Source organism: Mercenaria mercenaria, chromosome 9 (assembly GCF_021730395.1).
Source record: "Mercenaria mercenaria strain notata chromosome 9, MADL_Memer_1, whole genome shotgun sequence".
Classification (NCBI taxonomy): domain Eukaryota; kingdom Metazoa; phylum Mollusca; class Bivalvia; order Venerida; family Veneridae; genus Mercenaria; species Mercenaria mercenaria.
In genome coordinates this window covers 10251497-10272410 of record NC_069369.1, presented here as the reverse complement: position 1 = coordinate 10272410, position 20914 = coordinate 10251497, and the positions used below count along the sequence as shown (strand labels likewise).

Genomic DNA, 20914 nt, shown 5'->3' with positions numbered 1-20914 from the left:
GTATCATATTGATGATATGGTTAGCCGAATCAAATGTATTGGGTTTCTAACTATCAAAGCGCTGTTAGCGCTTGTGCCTTTTTTTCGAATGGATTCTTTTCATACATGCGGATCCATAGCGCGTTTACACACATACGCAGACTTGGAACTGCGCTTGTATACGATTCTGTCATTGGTAGGAGTGAGTGTACCTTTAAGGTAAGTACGGGCGACCTAGGACCTTTTTGGCCCAGGCTGCAACACTAGCTTCAGACATTGTGTTCTGTCCACTGATTCCATAACAACATGTAACAAATGCCGTCGATTCTCTAGGAACACCTACCTGATATTTTTTTGTGAATCATGTCCGACCACTTTAACAGGACAATTACCATACCTAAGATCTTTGATGGCTGCGTCCTTTCCTATAAAATGGCAGCATGTCAAATTTCACATTTAAATAACGCTCGGGCTGCTGGTAGATCGTGCATCATGCCCTAACTGGCATGAACCGTCTCATCATGTCAGTTACGGCTCAGACTTACGTTGGCAAATTTACTATGATCTAAACAGGTACCTTGTGGCAGATGCTTCTGTCGGTAAGATTTATTTCATTGTGAATTACACTTTTATCCACCAATTCTATAAACATAGACGTGGAAACGGGTGACAATTCATATGCAAAACATCAACTTCTCTTACAAAGCAAACTGTTTCAAAGAAGTCTTTGAAGATTGATAAGTGTTGTAAGGTCATTTGACACAATTAGTTTACACCAGGGTAATTGGTTTGCAAGCTAGTTTCAGGGACGTTGACTTAAAAGAGATTTTTTTCAAATTTGTCATTTGTTCCCACGCCTATTTTCTAAATCGGGAAAACAGAGAGCCATTAAAATAGATAAAGAATGTTGTTATTGATGATTCGGCGAACTTTTACATTATTCATTGGGCAACGAATGGAAAATTATAGGTTATTCAACGCAGTTCAGAAGCGATTCCTCGAATTAAAATGTTAAATTGTATTCGGCAGGTATCGGCCTTTCAGCACAAAAGAGGATAGTAGAGTAGTATAGAACGTAGAACAAACACTTTTAGAAGATCCTTCGAAAGCATATAATGCAACTAAACAGAATAACAGCAAACTCGGTTAAATTGCTTATGTTCATCAGAGGTAATGCAACATCCTGCACGTCCCTAGCGCTGGTTTAAAGGAGAAGGGAAATATAACAACACTGAATCAGAGTACGTCGCAACTTTGTACGACCACCAAATTGCTGTTGTAATACTTAATAAACTCTTTAAATAGATCATTTTGGAAACACAGAATGTAACAAAATAAAATAATAGCAGACTTGATTGAGTCTGCTTATGAGTGGTAATGAAAGTGCAACTTCTGCACGCCCCTAGCACCAGTCTAAGCGGATTTCTGTTACACAGATATTGAAGGACACCATGATTCCAAAGGAGCAAAGATATGACTACACTGAATACAAGTACGGGGCCGCCAAAAATCAACATCCTTTCGAATACTGTAACACCAGTTGGCAACAGTGATGTAACTGCCACAACAGAAAGCTATCCTCACAGTACCAGAAAGTATGGAGCAGCCGATTGCTGTCATACGTGATGGTATGTTAATGAACACATCACACAGGTATACAACAAAAGCTTACGGAAGGTGTTAGAATTAGACGTGGAGACATGAGGATAACACACAAAGAGGCTGACGACATCCTGGCTTCACAAGTGGTTCTTGTTGCAAATTACACTGATCGGGCCGGATCCATCATACCCGACGATATGGATATATTTTCCTTCACTGTACCATTCCGTGACACATATTGTGTCTGTTCAGGTTATAATGGAACGCCCATTCTAGTATGAGCCGTTATTAACATAAATCCGACTGTTGATAGCAGTAAGGACATAATACACAATCTGCCAGCAGCTCATGTGTTAACTGGATGTGACACTGTGACATGTTGCTGTTTGATAGGAAAGGGTACAGCAATTCAAGTTCTTAAATCTGATAAATGTTCCCTCAAAGTGGCCGGTGTAATATTGCTCGATTGTTGTGCTGTATGTTTTGTGCTTGCTGAATCGAATATATCTGTTGTAACGAACAAAACAAGTCTTCAAGCAAGTGGTTGACTAATTAAAATGAAGTTGAACATTTCAATACAAATACGAAGTATATCCAGTCAGCGTTATTTTCATGTACAGTTATACTTGAGACATCTTATGTTATATACGTTCTAGTCTCAGATATCAACTTGTATCGAGCCACTCTACTATGTTTTATACATATTTAAATTCAGAACAATGAGTGACAAACTTATTCTAGCCAGTGTATATTTTATTTATTTCTGCATTGCATAAGAAATGTATATATGTGTTATGTTTCAAAATTAAGTACATCATCATTACAAAACGATTTTCCAAATAAAATATGAAAATATATCATTTTGTTACGTACGATGTAGGTAGTGTATTAATCCCTTAAGAACGTTAACAATAGTTTCTGTACTGATTAAAAGAACTTGACTGCTGTTAATAAATATTTAAAATGCAATCTAAATTTAGATTTATAATATTATTTATAAAATAGTATGTTAGACATTTACAATGCTAATTTTCGTTATTTTTGGTAACACCAACTTCACAAACTGCATGTACAGAAGCAACAATAAACCAGTACTTATACATTTCATCTTCTCATCATAGGAACAAAATATTAGGTTGCTATAAGTAGAAATTGTATATGTATGTATTTTCGGCCGCCATATTGGCCGAAATCTAGCTTGTTTCTCTTCCACATCAACCGGATTCATGAGCTACCACGCTGTACCTGTACATGTATGAAACTGTAATTATATTTTGTATAGTAACTAAGGCAAGGTCCAACTTGGATTCTACCAGACTATACCGTTTTATGAAGTAAATGTCGAATTAAACAGCGCATGAATTATTAAAAACAAAAAGTATCTAAGGCGCCGAAACTATCATCTCAAATGTAATTATGGAAACGTGGAACTTGAAGTTTTGCGATTATGACTCTACAAAACAAAAACAAAGTAAGCATAGCCGTCTTATGAAAACTTTATACGACCAGGATCAATAATTTTAAATATTCTATCCTAGGATCAATAATTTTAAATATTCTATCCTATCTATACATCATTTGCCAATTCATTGTACAAGAAAATAAGACAACGTAAGAGTGACTTCGTGTAACTGCGATTACTTCCCGTGGAACTTAAAATTACCACCTATCATTATGATACATTTTTGTAAATTAAACCCAGTAGTTGCAAAGTTATTGTCAGAAAGAGTGGTAATTATCTAAACGAGCAAGCGCTGTCACTTATATAATATTTGTATGTTGGCATTATTTGTATCGTTTGAAAATATTTGACGAGCAGACGGACGGATGAATATTTTTTTCTACCCCATCCCACATTCATGATTGGGGATCATGCTACCGATTTTAGAAGACAGTTACATGTTACATGTTCGAGTTTTTGCTGTGGTGCTATCCGCATCGACTGACATACAGTTTCGTGTCATTTAGAGTTCGGTACTGAAACCGCAATTAACTTACTGGCGAATGGTACTTAACATATTGTACACGGAAAACTCACCACTCAATTGTCAGGTGTGCAATTGATCTACTTAGGCAACCTTTAACGCAAGTCTGTTTGGATAAGAAATGCCCGAAAGATGATATATAAAAGTGACAGGACAGATTGTGCATATACTTGTTTACATAGAGTAGTCCAGTAGATATATACTTTCATACAGCATTCTTTTCGCAACATTCGAAACATAACAAGTCGAAAGAATTCCAGCGGCAAGAAGTTATACAGACCAGAAATTGTTGACAGTAACTTATGGGTGAATAACGTACTTGTTTTTTTTATTATTATACCATTTCGCTTTCTTGTAGGAAATATTACTCCATTCAAAATGATTTCTAAGTAGATCTACGAACTATGTATTTCTTAATTCTGAAAGTTATTGTTTTGAGCAAAAATAACTATATTTCCCTTTCATGTATATCAACTTTTAGCTTAACTGGTCACATTCCTTGACTATTGATTCAGAAATACTTTACTAGAGCTTTCTCAAATGTGATTCGTGCCTTCACTTGGACTTATTTGACAACACAGGACCATAATCCAGGAAACGAAGAGCAATTAACACAAAAAACCCTATTCAAAACAAGGTATCAATATTGATCATTGCTGAAAGTTTGAATAAATTATATGAAATAATGAATGAGGAATTCATGTCAAAAACATTTCTCTATATATCATATAGAGTGCCAACTATATTGCAAAAACGGCGTTCCATAAATGCGATAAACCAATTGCATATCGGTAAAAAGTCACGTGAAATCACCCAGTTCCCATGTGCTACACTACTTGGTGCATTCCAATATACCTGCAGTCTTCAGGCCGCAGGTAATAAATGCTACTATTTCAAATGTGATATGTGTAGTTCTACTTCAAAATGTATAGCTTTTTTACTGAATTGTTTTGCTCATTGAGTTATAAGTCGCCTAAATGAGAATATTCTGAAACAATCGTCGGTTCAGTTAACGCTTTGATGCAGTGTCTATAAAATGCCTAGCACTGTGGCGTGTATATATACACTATCGTTTTGTAAGCAAGAAAGCACGTTTTCGAAATGAATGCAAAACAATGTGTTGACTACATATTTATCATGCCGAGGAAACATGGAAAAAAACGTGCCATAATAATAATGTTGTTATCAGTAAGACATGTTTGTGAACAGATATATAACGAAATCGATTTGTGCAGTAATGTTAATATGTTAGGGGACTTTTCTCTACGTTTAAAATAACAATCGCACGATCTTCAATGGAAGACCTACTTAATGCCAGTGGCCATATTTATTTTGCGCTTTTTATACGATTAACTTGAATTTTATTCAGTAGAAATGTGTGTCATTTTTTGTCGATCTAAAACATAAAACATCGAAAGACATACATAGAAGCAAACCAGCAATATAAAATCTGTTGTATTCGACTGTGCCTGTGATGTAGATACCTTTGTAAAGACATGAAATTAAAGTGTCTCGAGATATTCTCTCAATTCTACAGGCGGAAAGTGAAGGTTCTCTCTGCTGACATTCAAAATTGAGTTACTTCAGCTGAAACTGATACAACCAAATTTCCTTTGATTTCAACATTATTTCAGTTGGTTATATTGGGAGTCCCGCACACCTCCCCACAGAAAACGTAGCTGTGGCAATACTTAACGTTATGATCAAGTCACTATTGGATCAGACACATGCTGTCTGTATCGACCAATCTGAAAAGGAAAAAAAAAACTTATTTAATATTCAAATCGCGTTTGACATAACCTCGGCTCAGTATGACAAATTATTCGATACAACTGCGCATAAGATATAAATCATAATAAGTTATGGTTAAGAAGTAGGCCTTGAGAAACAAAAATCAAACAACACCGAATTATAGAAAGAAAGAGTTGTTTGACATGAAAATTGAACAGCATGTAAAACATGTATATTACTTTACGAAACAAGTGTCAGTATACTGATATAAACATTGAATTCCGGAAAAGGACTGCCTAAAGGGGCTCCACTTCCGGACAGTTAAACGCCTTTAAAAACTCACCATTTTCAAAGAACAGTTACACATGTTCGTTTTGATGCACTTGTAATAGCGTGCGAGTGGTGAATTTTCGCATAACAAGGTAGAACACATTTTTTAGCAATTGTTTATCTTTATTTCTTTACAAATGGTATTCATTTTCAAAGGGAGACAACTTTTCCCGAATATTTTAAGTACAAATGACATTCATTTTCAAAGGGAGACAACTTTTTCCGATTATTTTAAGTAATCGTCGAGAAAAAGTTGTCTCCCTTTGAAAATGAATGCCATTTGTAAAGAAATAAAGATAAACAATTGCTGAAAACTGTGTTCCACCTTGTTATGTGAAATTTCACCACACGCACGCTATTGCAAATGCATCAAAACGAACATGTGTAACAGTATGAATGTAAAAAGATGTCATTTTAAAGACTGAAATTTAAATATAACCAAATCGTACCTCTACCTTTTCTTTATAAGAGACAATACTTCAATGTAGGACTTTCCAGAATTTTCTTTACATTACAACATAGTTAAACTAATAGCATGATACAAAAATAGCATTTAATAGAAACTGATGCATACGCAAATACAATACAACATACAACTAAACACATGGTCTATTAAGGGCCGAAGGCATGTTGCAGTCTATTCATTGGTATATTTTAAATGGAGACAAATGCTTAAGGTATAGGTCCATGTTTCAGAGAAAAAAGTTCGAACGTCATCAAATCATAGAAAGAAAGCATTGTTTTACTTGAAAATTTAACAGCGTATAAAACATTTATATTATTCTACAAAACCATTGTCAATTTACTGATATATGTATTGAATTCCGGAAAGGGACTGCATGAAGGGGACACACTTCTGGAAAGTTCAGCGCCTTTAAAAACTCACCATTTTTTAAAAGCTGTTTCACGTCTTCGTTTTGATGCATTTGCAACATCGTGCGAGTGTTTAAACTTTACATAACTAGGTAAAACATCGTTTTTGACAAATGTTTACACTTTTTCTTTACAAATGGCATTCTAATTTAAAGGGGGACAACTCATTAAGAATATTTTAAGTATCCAACTCCGTGGGACAGAACAGTAAAACATGTATTGGACAGATAAGTTGTGCATCAAGATGCTGTTCATTCGTTAAAAAATCTGTTGTTTTGTGATATACTGTTAAACCTTAAAAGCCGCATGTTGTACATCTTAAACATTCAGTTAAATTATATTACAATAGGATTTAAATAGAGGCATGTCTTCTGCGAAGAAACAGCCTGAACATAAGTGTTTTGAAACACATTCTTCTCTCTGATGTGTTATTTCACAACAAACAACGAAACCAATGTAAAACCTACTGTACGCTATGCAAGAGAGTAAATACACCCATGGCTGAAGCAGTTTGGTAAGAAACAAATATTCTCGGTTTTGTAAAAACATTTGATTGATAAAATGACGACAATAAGGACCAAAAAATCTATTATCCTGAGGACAAAGGGTAGATTTTTATGCACCCTTACAATGCATAGGTATCTTTCTGACAACAAAGAAAATGACGTCTGACGAATTTCAGCTTTTCCCCGAAAGTAATGAAAATGAAATACTCCGGCTACACTTGAAAACGAAATTCGCATTTTGTATTTGTCTACACACAGGGTTCCATCATGCACAGATGTCTTCTGTTTTTTTTTCTTATTTTATTTCATAGTAGGTTATCTTTTTTCTGCTATCTGGGAAAGAATTAATAGCTTTTACTTACGTTTAAAATATCTGGGACTCAGAACGATATGTCAGCTTTTTTATCAATGATGTGGGAAAAGCATAAATCCCACAGGGGTTCATGACGGAACAAGTTAATATGGAGAACCTCGTACAATTGTCCTTCAGACCCATTTCGATGTTGTCTAAAAGTGCCAGTATATGCCTCAATTCTCAGATATTTTAGGTTTTTGAGAGCGGCTGACCTAGAAATTCCTGTTGACTCCTGTAATAAATGTTGATTCTACGTTAGCGTGAAAGAGCCATATCAGTCGCTGAAACGTTTTTATGACCCCGAAGGGGGGCATATTAGTTTTCAACTGTCCGTCCGTTAGTTCGTTCGTCACAACGTTAACTTTTTGCATGAAGGCACTTTACTCACGAACCACTGCACCCAGGACCTTCCATTCAAACTTCACATGCTGATAGTAGTTATTGAGTACACGACTCCTACTGACTTTTGGGTCATCAGGTCAAAGGTCAAGGTCACAGGGGCCAATGTTAACTTTTTGCATGAAGGCACAATACTCGCGAACCGCTGCACCCAAGACCTTCAAGCTTCACATGCTGATAGTACTTATTGAGTACATGACCTCTACTCACCTTGGGATCACCAGATCAAAGGTCAAGGTCACAGGGGCCAATGTTAACTTTTTGCATGAAGGCACTTTACTCGCGAACCACTGCACCCAGGACCTTCAAACTTCACATTCTGATAGTACTTAATGAGTACACGACCCTTACTGACTTGGGATCACCATGCCATGTCAAAGGTCAAGGTCACCAGGCCAAAGGTCATGGCGCTGCGGGGGCATTTGTCACCATTAGTGACAGCTCTTGTTTTACGTTCATTCAACGATTGTTACGGGAATGATGTTTTACTTCAGATTCGATTCAACAAACAGTTAAAAATATTTCAACTGTGTTTTTGGATATTACTCTGAAGCGTTTTCTATGGATTCAATGTGAGAGAACTTTATCAAAGCTACAAAGTCATCATCAGTGAAGATTGGACTTCATATGAGCCGTGCCATGAGATAACCAACATAGTGGGTTTGCGACCAGCATGGATCCAGACCAGCCTGCTCATCCGCGCAGTCTGGTCAGGATCCATGCTGCTCGCTAATGGTTTCTCTAATAATAATAGTCTTTGAAAGCGAACAGCATGGATCCTGACCAGACTGCGCGGATGCGCAGGCTGGTCTGGATTCATGCTGGTCACAAAGCCACTATGTTGGTTTTCCCATGGCACGGCTCATATATTTTACGACTTTGTCTTAGGTATTCATAATAGTTAAATACTGCATCAAGTTAATTTCTTTGAAAAACCGTTTATTATTGTTTAAAGTTTATTGCTGTTTCTGTTTCTGGGTACGCCTCATGTGAAGCATGAGGCTATTTGCTAGCCCACTAAAATTACCTCAAATACTTAGTAAATGCAATATAACGGTGGTAAGAAAGTGTTATCTACATCACATTGGAAATGTCTGTTAGAAACGATATTATCTCGTGTGTTATGATCATTTGCGGAACCGATGATAGATTGTCATGCTGAGTTACCGATAAAAAAGCAATTATCTGATGATAGCCTGTAATTACTCGCTGTGCAGTTCTTGGTACAATTAGATAATGACGTTCTCAGTTTCTGTTGCTATGTTATATAGAAAGATTATCGTTTTATTGCCAATAATGCTCCTATATCAAAGAGGGTAACGGCGAATGCATATATTTGTTTTATATTGGCGTAATGGGGAACATTATTCAGTTACTTCCCCTGATTATGTCCAAGATGTAGATTGGTCCTTCCTTGGTTTTTATCGTTGACTTCTTTGTAATTTTCAAAAGCAATATCTGTACTCAGTTTCACTGGATTGGAAAATGATAAAGGACAGGTTTTCTTTTAGTGGCCCTCTGTTAAATTTAGGTTGGATTAATCATTTTATTTAGAAACCTACTCATAAAAAGCATATTAATTTTGACCAACCGCAACATCTTGGATAAAGATTATAACGAAAAAGTCAGAGGAATCCAACTGAAAGGGACCAATATAATATTTTGTTATCCTTGCGCTTTATCATACAACAATTCAAGGGAAGTAACAAGCTAATGTTCCTCATTATGCTGTTCATTGTACTTAAGTTCAGTCCCTGTTCCACTACATTTCAAAACATGTTCTTGCATTTTGAAAAACTAGAGTGTTAGTAAATATAAGCTGTCACACCTAGAATTTATCCGCACGGAACACGAGATGAGACAATGACAAGAGGTACACAGTTACAGGAGGTTACCTGAATTGAACTAAAATTCATTACATTGAAATATTTTCTACTACGTCGTTTATATTTTCTATAACTTGCGGTAAAGTCCTTTTTTGCTTTTTGCTACAAACATATATAACTGAAAATGATTTACCAGATGTACACAAATATATCTTCTTCGTGGTCATGAAATAAATTTTTGATTACTTTCAGACATATTGTCTGCCATTGTTAGATATCTGAAATGTTTACAAATAATTTACTGATTTTATCCTAAAACTTAAAACGAGTTATAATAATTAAATCTAAATTTAATTTTATGGTAGCGGAAAAGTACAGATAAACGATAAGGCTTTAGTAATACATAAAACACCTGTTACTTACATGAAACACAGCATCAACAGGACCTGCTGTACCATCGTTCAAGACAGTTTAATAAAGAAAATCATTGCAGTCTTATATATATAATGGCATTTAATGTTTTATATATCCAAGACATTTAGTCTTTATTGTCACTTTTAGCAACAGTAAAAGAACTCCATGTAGCTGAGTCTGATTTTATATTGATGCACTACCCAAAGGATGTTCTTAGATAGTACTAGACCATGAGCTCCTCTTCGGCCAGTGCTATGGGGCGTTTTGATTTTTGCGTACTTCACAATCTCTCATGAACATACTGGTTCGAACCAAATTCGCCGTTACTTTTCTTCTATAGAGAAACCTCGTTAACACCCTAAAGACCCTTCCTTCTTTTGTGTTTTTTACACTCGGAGACCGCGAACTGTATGGGCGAGTATATACTATGGAAGAAGTATCGATTATGGTTGAGTTGTAGTGAGTTTTTTTTGCGTCGATGTTGTTCTTCGTCGATTTGTTCTGCTGCAGCAGTATTCCATGCGCTGTCTTCTGGTTTTTTAATTGTTAGTCTGCATTTAAGAAATAGTTTATTGCAAACAAATATGTTAACACTTTTTACACACGATGCGCGGTTATACGTCGGGCGTAATAAGTTATTTATTGCGAGGTATAACCGCCGTAGTATATAAACACTGTTCAAATATATATATATATATATTAAATAATTTCTTTTATTGTAAAATTTAGATAAAATATGATAGAACTGTTTCTTCGCGCATGTGTGGCGCTAAATAATAGGTCGCTGGCTCCTTTGTTTATACACACCAGTCCGGGAGTAAGCCGGCCCTCTTAGCTCAATAGGGAGAGCACAGATCTACGGAGTCGTGAGTTCGATCCCCTGGCGGGGCGTATGTTCTCCGTGATGATTTGATGAAATACGTTGTGTCGAATATCATTCGTGCTCTACCTCTGCTTCAAGCGGGGAAGTTGGCAGTTACTTGCGGAGAACATGTTTTTACTGGTACAGAGCCCAGGAACACTGGTTAGGTTAACTGCCCGCCGGTACATAACTAAAATACTGTTGAAAAACGGCGTTAAACCCAAAACAACCAAAGGACCGGAAATGGTAATGCGTCTTGGGGAAGAGTTCCATTAGGATCAAATGATGGCGAATTATTCTGCAAAGCGAATGACAAACTCAGTGTGTGAGTGTGTGAATTATTCAAGACAGTTGTGCTATGTGACATTCCGTTTTAAACTTGTTGTTTTAAGCATTGGTAGCCATATTAGAATATTATATAAACGGTGTGGTCGATTGATCTACATTCTCTGTCTGCTCCTCTCCCTGTCCCATAAAGCATGCCTTCTCGTCGTCTGTGTTGGGTATTGGTATTATATATGAAATTGAAAGCAGAAATAAATAATGAAACGACCGCGGTCAAGTCGAAGAGGTTGGTGCCAGTATTGTCACCAAGTTAGTGCCTTTGAAGCAACATGCGCGCTGTTGTGACCTCGTTAGAGCTACGACCATACTTTCAAGTTCTAGCTTGAATGTTTGTCTTTTATGAAATACATTTCAATCTTTAAACTATGTTCAAAAACTATATCATAAGGATAAATCATGGAAAAAACTTGTAATCGCTGATTTGAAATAGTATTGTACTCCGGATAAGTAAGTTTTAAATTTGGTCTAGAATTTATAAAGAAAAATATTTTGACAATATTTAACAAAGACCAGGTAAGACAAAAATGGCCTATACGGTGTTCACAATGTTTTCATATGACTGACTCAGTTTTCTGAGCCAAGATTACCAAGTATCATTCTCTTTCAAGACCAGCATTTTGATTTAGTTTTATTACAATTCGTGCGTAGTTGGTACCCATAGTGTGCACACAGTATAATTGCTAACAGTTTAGAAAAACTCTCATTAAGCTTCCTGTTTTCGGATGAGCTACAGACAAAACATCAGCTACTCAACTTCGATGTTGAGTAATATTCCTGTAGAGTTTCATGACGATAGGTAAAGTACTTCTGGAAATATTGTAACACAAATTGTCTGTGATGGACAGAGGAATGGACAAATACAAATGTTTATCCCTAAACCGCTAAATGGAGAAATAATAAACATGGCTTTATTACTGCTATGCGTTATTCCTACCGCACAGAATGTAGTTCAGGTACGTTGAGACCAAGTTTTTGAACTATCTATCTTTCGTCCTAACACTTCACAAAAATGCCTAACTGACAAGTGATGTATGTTACACATTACAATAAAATATTAAAATATTAGTTCTGAGACACCTTAAGAAAATTATTCAACGTTCGATTACCATTTATTATTTACTATATATGTATCAAATCTATGTATTTAGAACATTTTCTAGACTCATTTTCTAATCAAAGTTAAAACGCTTTTAAGTGACATAATGATCTTTTAAAAATATAACTAAGCTAAACATTCCTAGGCTAATAGGCTTTTAACTGTTTTAACTGAGGAATTCTCATGGAATATTTTATAAAATAGATCCATGTTTTATACTATTTTACTAGCAGAACGAGGTCAATACATATAATTAAGGACATTTCCGGGAGTTGTTACTGCGCAACCAATATTTACGGGTATTCCTTTAGGGTAACTATATGAAGTTAAGTATCGGACTATCCGATTAAATCGAATGAAATATAGTTAGAAATCGAACAATCAAGAATCTTAGCGACAAACTTTATTTGTCTGACTTTGCCCGTAGTGAATACCACAAGTACAAGTTTAACAGAAGGCTTTCAAAATACTAAAACGAAACTACATTTAATTACAATGGAAACATGCAATCATATTTTTCTGTGATCTTACCTAGCATTGTGGTCGTTACTCGTTGAATAAGGACAGGTTTTGTATGAGAAGATAAAACAAACTAAAATATATTAATATATAATTGCTCTGGTACTGAGTATATCAGACATTCAGTTCACATGCCCTCTAAACAATGACATTAAGATGGACATGTACTCAGTTTCTTCATTACTGACTCCAAATTTATTATGTTACTTGTACATCAAGGTGTTATCGAAAATCAAAACGTACATAGCATGGTGCTATGTTCTAAAATGTAAAACATAATGTTTTGAAATGAGATCACTACAATTTGATTTATGCATGTGTCTTTATAAATCGTTTTGTTAACTAGTCTCAAGCTCCATCAATAATGTAAGATAATGTTATCATTATTGTTGAACACATTTGTATGCCATAATTCATACGTTTTGCAGGACAAATTGTTATTTATGGTATCTAGGATTTATACCATCCACGATGAGCAGCATACATTTTCCTTTTAGATAACTGGTAATTGTTGTACTCGGTATGACTCACCGTATATAATAAATATGCAATTAACTTCACTTTCACTGTTTAATCCATCAAATGTGGATAATATTTCAAGGCCCAGATACACAAGATACAATGTACAATATTCCAAAAGTCTGAATGTGGTAGGAGGATCTTTTTGAAATTTCAAAATTTCTTAATTTATGTTGATATAATGGCAAAAATGTATACATCCCATAGTATGAATTAAGCAAAATAAAAGTTCGAAAAGAAAAATGTAGTGTTACAAATATTGTGCATGGAAATATTTGTTTTATGCAAACTTTCATGTCCTGTTTTATGGTATTTATTTTATGCAAACTTTCGTATCCTGTTTCATAGTAATACATTTACAAATAAAGTCAAAAATTAATTGTAACAAAATGGTTAACAACAATACAAACAATAAATACAAACCTAATCAAGATGTTCTGAATTTAAAAAGTTCACATTACCAATCTCTGAGATTTGAGAATGAGTATAATATCATTAGTATTGCATTATATTTAACAATTATTCAAGGAAACTGATACTGTGCAAGCCTGCACGAAGAGGTACGATTGCCTAGATAGTGTATCCAAGATGTTGAGTAATGTCCTGTCAACTTACGATTTATCTTACCCATGTTAAATTGTTGTCAATGTTCTTTATGATATAAAACATTTATTATAGAAAGTGTAATATATATTATTAAATTAGAATTCACTGAACAAATTTTTTATCACGGTAAAACGTAGACAACTTTGACAGAACCGAACGAATAACGAACGCACCTATCATATGGTTTGAACAGACAGTGATATTACACAAAGTGTGAATCTTATGCTTAAAATCAAATATGCAAACTATTCTAGTTCTAGTTCTCATATTTAAAGGCACTGACCTCAAAATTGTACGATAACAAAAAAAAGGGAAATATCTAGGTATCAGGAAATTAATGCTATATTTCTTAAGAAATCTTTGAAACTTAATTACTGACTATATGTTGTGGAAGCATGTGAGAATTAGTTGTTTTCAGTAATTTTTAAACTGAAAATTGAAAAGCGTTTGTAACGCTTTATTGGAGGTAAACTGTTTTTATTATAAATATATATATTTAACAATCGTTAAATACATATTCCTCCGCGGTGTATTGGTAAACACAGCGGGAAAGTTTTTTATTGCCCCAGCGGTTCCGGTTCGATTCCCGACTCAGGCATCTTTATTTTCTTGATTTGGCATTTTCAAGATGATTTAGAAACAAAACCTTATATTCTAATGTTCATAATATGACCAAACTTCAACGTTAAAGAAATACCATTTTTAGCAAAAATCTGGAGGTCAGTGCCTTTAATAAGAATTTCAACTGCTAAAACGTTGGCATTTTCGAAGTCACGTTATTGTGAAGTACCTTTATAATCGGTACTTATTTGATAATAATGATGCCAAAAAGAAAATTAAATATTTTAAAATCCGAGTCTACGCTGTAGCATTAAAATGTTTACAACACGGGCAAAGGTTTCCACGGCTCATTGGTGTTTTTTTTACCTAGACTCATATATTACTGTACACCTCATTCAGTTACATATCTTCAACACATGATGAGGAACATTGGCTTGTTACTTCCCTTGAAAAGTTTTATGATAAAGTGCAAGGATAACCAAATATTACATTGGTCCCTGTCAGTTGGATTCCTCTGACTTTTTCGTTATAACCTTTATCCAAGATGTTGCGGTTGGTCAAAATAAATATGCTTTTTATGTGTAAGTTTCTGAATAAAAATGATTATTCAAACCTAAATTTAGCAGAGGACCACTAAAAGATAACCTGTCCTTGATCATTTTTCAATCCAATGAAATTTAGTATAGATATTGCTTTTGAAAATTACAAAGCAGTCCACGATAAAAACAGAGGAAGGACCAACCTACTTCTTGGACATTATCAGGGGAAGTAACTGACTAATGTTCCCCATTGTTAACCTAATTCTCCTGGAATCATAATGTGTTACCCGATCGTCTTATGTTATATAAATTTATTTCCTGCTGATATTTTATGTAGGGGCTAACAATCATATGCCGGTTAATTTGATATATAACCGTTAGTATTTGTTAATTCATACCTGTTATTTTGTATTAGATAGAGATGGAAAAGCATTTGCGCCTAGTTATTTTGTTTATTAGTATAATCTGCATGACGCACTAATGAGAACTAAGTGTTTAACATATGCATCCCTCCAAATTTCAATACTGTTTATACGAATATGCTGAAAAAGAAATTCTTCTTGTCGAAAAGATCATGTTAAAACAGTGGCGAATTTATTATAATATGTTAAATATGTACTTTTAAAACACTACAGTAGAGCAGAACCGATAAAACTTGATGTCGTCACATTACTGTGTCTATATGTCTTTTGCCGTCTTCTTGTCTGGTAAAATCTGTACTTTGGACAACAACAAAAAATGATTCTCCCAAACGCCCTACGAAAATCTCTCATTGATAATGCATAAATGATTGGATTTACACCTGAATTAATATATCCAAACCAAGTAAATATAGGCATAATAATTTCTGGTTTGCGCACACATTCACCACATATTCCAAGCAACACATTTGTCACAAAAAACGGAAGCCAACAAATGATAAAAACACCAACAACTATACCGAGTGTTTTCGCCGCTTTTTGCTCCTTGGCAAGTTTCGATAATTTTTTGCTTAATGCTAAATGTCTAAGCCTCTTCGTTATGAATTTCATTGGTCTTTGATTGTGGTGCTGATTTGAGTGATCATGTTCATTGTTTTCATGCGAATGTATTTCATGATTACCACTATGTATAGGTGTTTGATGGTTTGACGTCATACCTGACGTTATTTCCGTATCTTCCTCGTCACTATCACTTTGTTTCTTAAATGGAGACAATTCAGGCGTAGTACTTGGAGAACGTAGTTTAGCCATACCACCCCTGTGGATACGTAACGTCATTACACCACTTGGGCCAAACAGCCGATTTGATGTTAAAACTTTGGTACCTGTTTCTATACTTTTGCGTTGGTTTCGAGCTGCTCGGTAAATCTGTATGTACACAAATATCATGACAACTGTTGGAAAATAAAATGAAACCATCGAGGAAAATATCAAATATGCACTATCTTCAGTGAAAACACATGAAGTGCTTGGCAGGCCCGGCGGAGTGACCGCCTTCCACCATGCGATAGCTGGAAAAGATATCCCTGCAGAGCATAGCCACACAAAAGTGATTAAAATTGATACTCTGCAAGGCGACATTCGAGTCGGATATGCAATAGGGTCAGTAATTGCCCAGTACCTATCAAGGGAAATAATGCATAGGTTTAAAATAGAGGCCGTGCTACCGAGAACGTCAAAGGAATGCCACAGATCACACCATTCTGTCCCGTAATGCCAAACTTGATTATTTAATTCAAAGCTAATACTGAACGGCATAACAATCCCTCCAACCATCACGTCAGCGATGGCTAGCGAGACAATCATGTAGTTAGTTACTGTACGTAGATAAAGTTCTTTTATAACAGCCGTGATGACGAGCATGTTACCTAGGACAGTTATAAAGGAGAACATGGCCAGCACGACTCCTATCACTGGATGTTTTTGGTCCGCTACAATTTCATCAGTCGCTTCTGTCGTGTTGGCAAACATTGGTAAAATGTGTTCATAACTTTCGATGCTGTAGCTATTTGACAAAAATATTGTTGGAGTTGTAAAGTTGCTTAACAATGCAGTGCTTTGTTCTCGCAATATGAAAACTAAATGAGATTTATTACTTCCAAGGGTTTTCATGAATATCTTGTCTCCTGTTATTATTTCTGTTTCTGTCGAAGTTTCACAAGGTCAGAATGTTACATTCAATATATATACTGGATATAAATCCTGCCAAATGTACAGTTATTCACAATGCATTTAAGGTTATTCATAGCGCTCTAAACAGCTGCCTAATCTCTGAAACGGTTTTATCGTTATTTTTCTAATAAAAGCCAAATAACATTACGTTTTATTGGTTGCAAAGAATAAATAAACGCGTTCCTATTCTGATATTTTTGATTTAGATCTAGGAAATCATGTTATTATTCGAAATTTGAGCAATTGCTTTGATAGCTTAACAACATAAATAATATCGTGTGGAATAATTTACCCACTGCATCTATTGTGAAATTATGACACTTCCGTTGGCACAATATATCACTGGATTATTTAGATTTCATTAAATGACATCATTTCTGCTGTCGAAGATCGAAGTATTCTGTTTCATATAGATAATTACCAAGTTTGATAATCTGCCTTTCTTATTTCCATATCCTGGGTGTATCTGAGTTACACTTTCCGTGTTGTTTTACGCGTTTAATTGTTATGTTTCTTTTCTATCGGAATAATTGCCTTTCAGTTTTAATGTACTCTTATATTCCAAAGATCTCCTGGAATGACAGTTCCGAGAGACATACCATTTTTACTTTTCTGCACTGTCAGTAAGTACCAAAATGTTAAGTTGGTCGACCAAATTGTGCAAAAGCAGTGATTTTATTTCCTTTTTTAAAAACTTTTTATATTTCTAGAACTATATTTGACATATCATAAAGTGAAGCACACAGTCTTAAGTGTGGGGGATCTTTAATCTCAATTAATTGACCTTTAACTTTGCCAGAAACGAGTATAACGACATATGATGTGTTATGATTGTTAAACTGTTTTTGTCGTTGTATTCCTCTATTTTCTTTTGAAAATAACTGTCTTTTTAAAAGTCCTTCAAGGGTTCACATTCATATCCATTCAAATACTTCGGCTTAATGAATTAAAACACGAAAATGACAATCAAATCCCTCCATGCGCTGGCAATCAGTTGTATTCAGTCCAAGTTGACTAATATGTCAATGACAGGGATCCCTGACATTAAGTATGTTGAAATCAAATTTCCGATTAATATAACTGTAGCGTCTGTAATGATATTCTGGAATGGTGCCGCCTCTGTTCTAAGAAATATCTGTAATATAGAAATGAATATGTATTACCTAATATTCTTTCAACCCTTTTACAGTCATAACTGTCAATTATGAGAAAAGACAAGAACAACGATTGGAAAAATACATCAAGTGCGAGCAACCCGATGGAGCTGCCGCTAATGTAGTTGAAATTGTATACTGACATCATTACACTCCTAAAAATGACAGTAAACGGCTTGATCAAGCTGTGATTACATGCGCTGATTGTGATATACATGTCTATTGCATTTATAGCCGAGTTATAACAAAAAAACGTTACAAAATATAGAAGCAGCTTCCTCACTTGGTAATTAGCATTTAGACGATAGTTCTAGGACTGGTAAGCCCATATGTCAGTATAATGTGCGTGAGGGGTGGGTTGCGGTCATGTCACGTGTCTTTGGCGTTATATTTTAGTGAGACAGCCCTACAAATTTGGGCATCGTGCTCACTGCTATATTTGACTGAAACAATCTTAAAAAGACGCTTAACCGGAATATACATACTCTGGTGCATTTATTCTTTCATATAACAAAATATATCTTTGAATTTCGCAGCGACACATACAACATATACTGACTTCTATATATTTTAACTGTAATTTACTACAACAGTTGGTTGAGGCTGTTGCACTGATATGAGATACGCTGTAAATGTTTTACATCGAAACATCAAAGTATATTTTCCCTTGAATACTGTAACATGCGCATCTGGTGTCCATAATGAAGCAAATGAATATCTTCTATATCCTAGAAGGAATGATGCTGTTTATAGAATAAGGATGGAATTTAATAAATGTCTTCAAAGAAAATTAAATGACATTTGAACAATTAGATCTAATCTAATTTATCTAATGTCCATCCGTTAAGAGAAGTATCTGAGTTGATAATGTCTTTCATCACTGAAACCAATTACCTATCAAATACAAAAGATATACATATTCATTACATCTCGCGAGCATATTCAAGCAAACCGAAGATATTTATTTCATTTTTGCGTTGTTGCACCTATTGCTTCTAATAAGTCTTGTTACAGATGTATTTGGTGTATTAAACCTGAAGTTCTATTAAAAGTAATGGCGACATATTCTAGAGTGAACAAAATGGGTTATTTTATAGATCTCCAAAAAACAAAGTTATTGTGGACAAGGGAAACATTGCCTTGCAAACTGTTTTCGTTATCTTGGATGAAGAAGCTCGCGATTCAATGTTACAATTTATCTGCAATATTTATTACAAATCCGTTTTCTATAATTCTATAAAAGTAAAAGATAAATAAATATGACATGACGGTGTAAAATGATACAAACAAATTAAAATAATTTGTTGGAACATAAATAATTAAATAAAGTTGAACTAATCTTTGTCCTGATCAAAGAAATGTCACAATATCTAAATAGTAAAGAAATATATTCAAATTGAAAGCTTTTTAATAAAAATCTACCGAAAGCTTTTAAAAAACGCTCCAGTAAGTGCAAAGTTATCCTCCGGACATATCTTTCGAAAAAAGGAAATTAAGTAACTATACGCGATCTTTTCATTGCCGTAAAAGTCTTTTCCAGCTGATGAGTTGGACGGGTAATACTTCTATATTCTCTCCCCAATATGTTATTTGGGATACCAAAATAAGTACTGAAACTGCAAAACAAAGACGACAACCATATTAGACCTAAACGTGCTAGCAAACGACTTGAAACATATAGTTCTCTGTGAAATCTGCGGAGGAAAAACTCACCACGCAATCGTGACGTGCGTGGTCACCGCTATTCTGATCTATGAAATAAATTCAGCCCTATACTGACCATACAGAATATATTGCAAGAAAGGTTTACCAATTACTTGTTTGTCCGTAGACAAATAATTATAAATCAAACCTACTGTTAGATAATAGCAAATTATGACGTTTCCTGGAACTATGGAAATATAGGGCAATAAACTTAATGATAGTCTTGAAATATGCTACAAAGTTTAGAAGTAGTAAGCAAAATCTTCCGTGCTGGACTTCTTCTTTACATTATTTGCTCACTGATTAAACGGTCGTCTATTTAACAATTTTAATATTTTTGATGTTTCAATGTAGTGGACAAAATTAATTCCTATTAAGTCTGTAAGATTATACTAAAGTGTGAACTATTATTTGATTCAAAATTAAGCAACACAGCAGATTTTCTGTCAAGATAACATACACTCTGTTGGAATGGAATGAAAACAAAAGTGCTTTCGTAAAATGTTCCTCTTTATACGATTAACTAAGAGTTCATTCAAAATTGCTCCCCACTATCTTAAATGTTAAAACATGCATATAACAAAAGACAATAAACAAAGATTGATTGTTGTATTTTTGTAGACTGTGCTTGAGGTAACTTTTATTACTCTTACTGTCAAGACGGGAAATTAAAATGTTTTAAAATATGCTATAAATTTTACAACCACAGGGTGAAGGTTTTCTTAATTGATTTTCGAAGAGCTGTCTTATGAAACTGATGTAATAAATTCTCGTTTCAATTAATTTAGTCCTGCGCACTTTGCTCCAAGAAGGCATTTCTAGTATATACTCAAGTTAAAAGTATCGAACATATACG

General features: G+C 34.7%; 1 protein-coding gene across 1 annotated transcript in view; it reads right to left on the bottom strand.

The window, feature by feature from the left end:
- Window positions 1-12899: 12899 nt before the first annotated feature.
- The window catches only part of LOC123546445 (dopamine receptor 2-like), a 55032-nt gene continuing 47017 nt past the window's right edge, over window positions 12900-20914 (bottom strand). Inside the window, exon 2 of the mRNA XM_045332712.2 lies at window positions 12900-18335. Within this exon, the coding sequence (XP_045188647.2) occupies window positions 15677-17140 (1464 nt within the window). The 5' untranslated portion in view covers window positions 17141-18335 and the 3' untranslated portion in view covers window positions 12900-15676. The remainder of the gene's footprint in view (window positions 18336-20914) is intronic.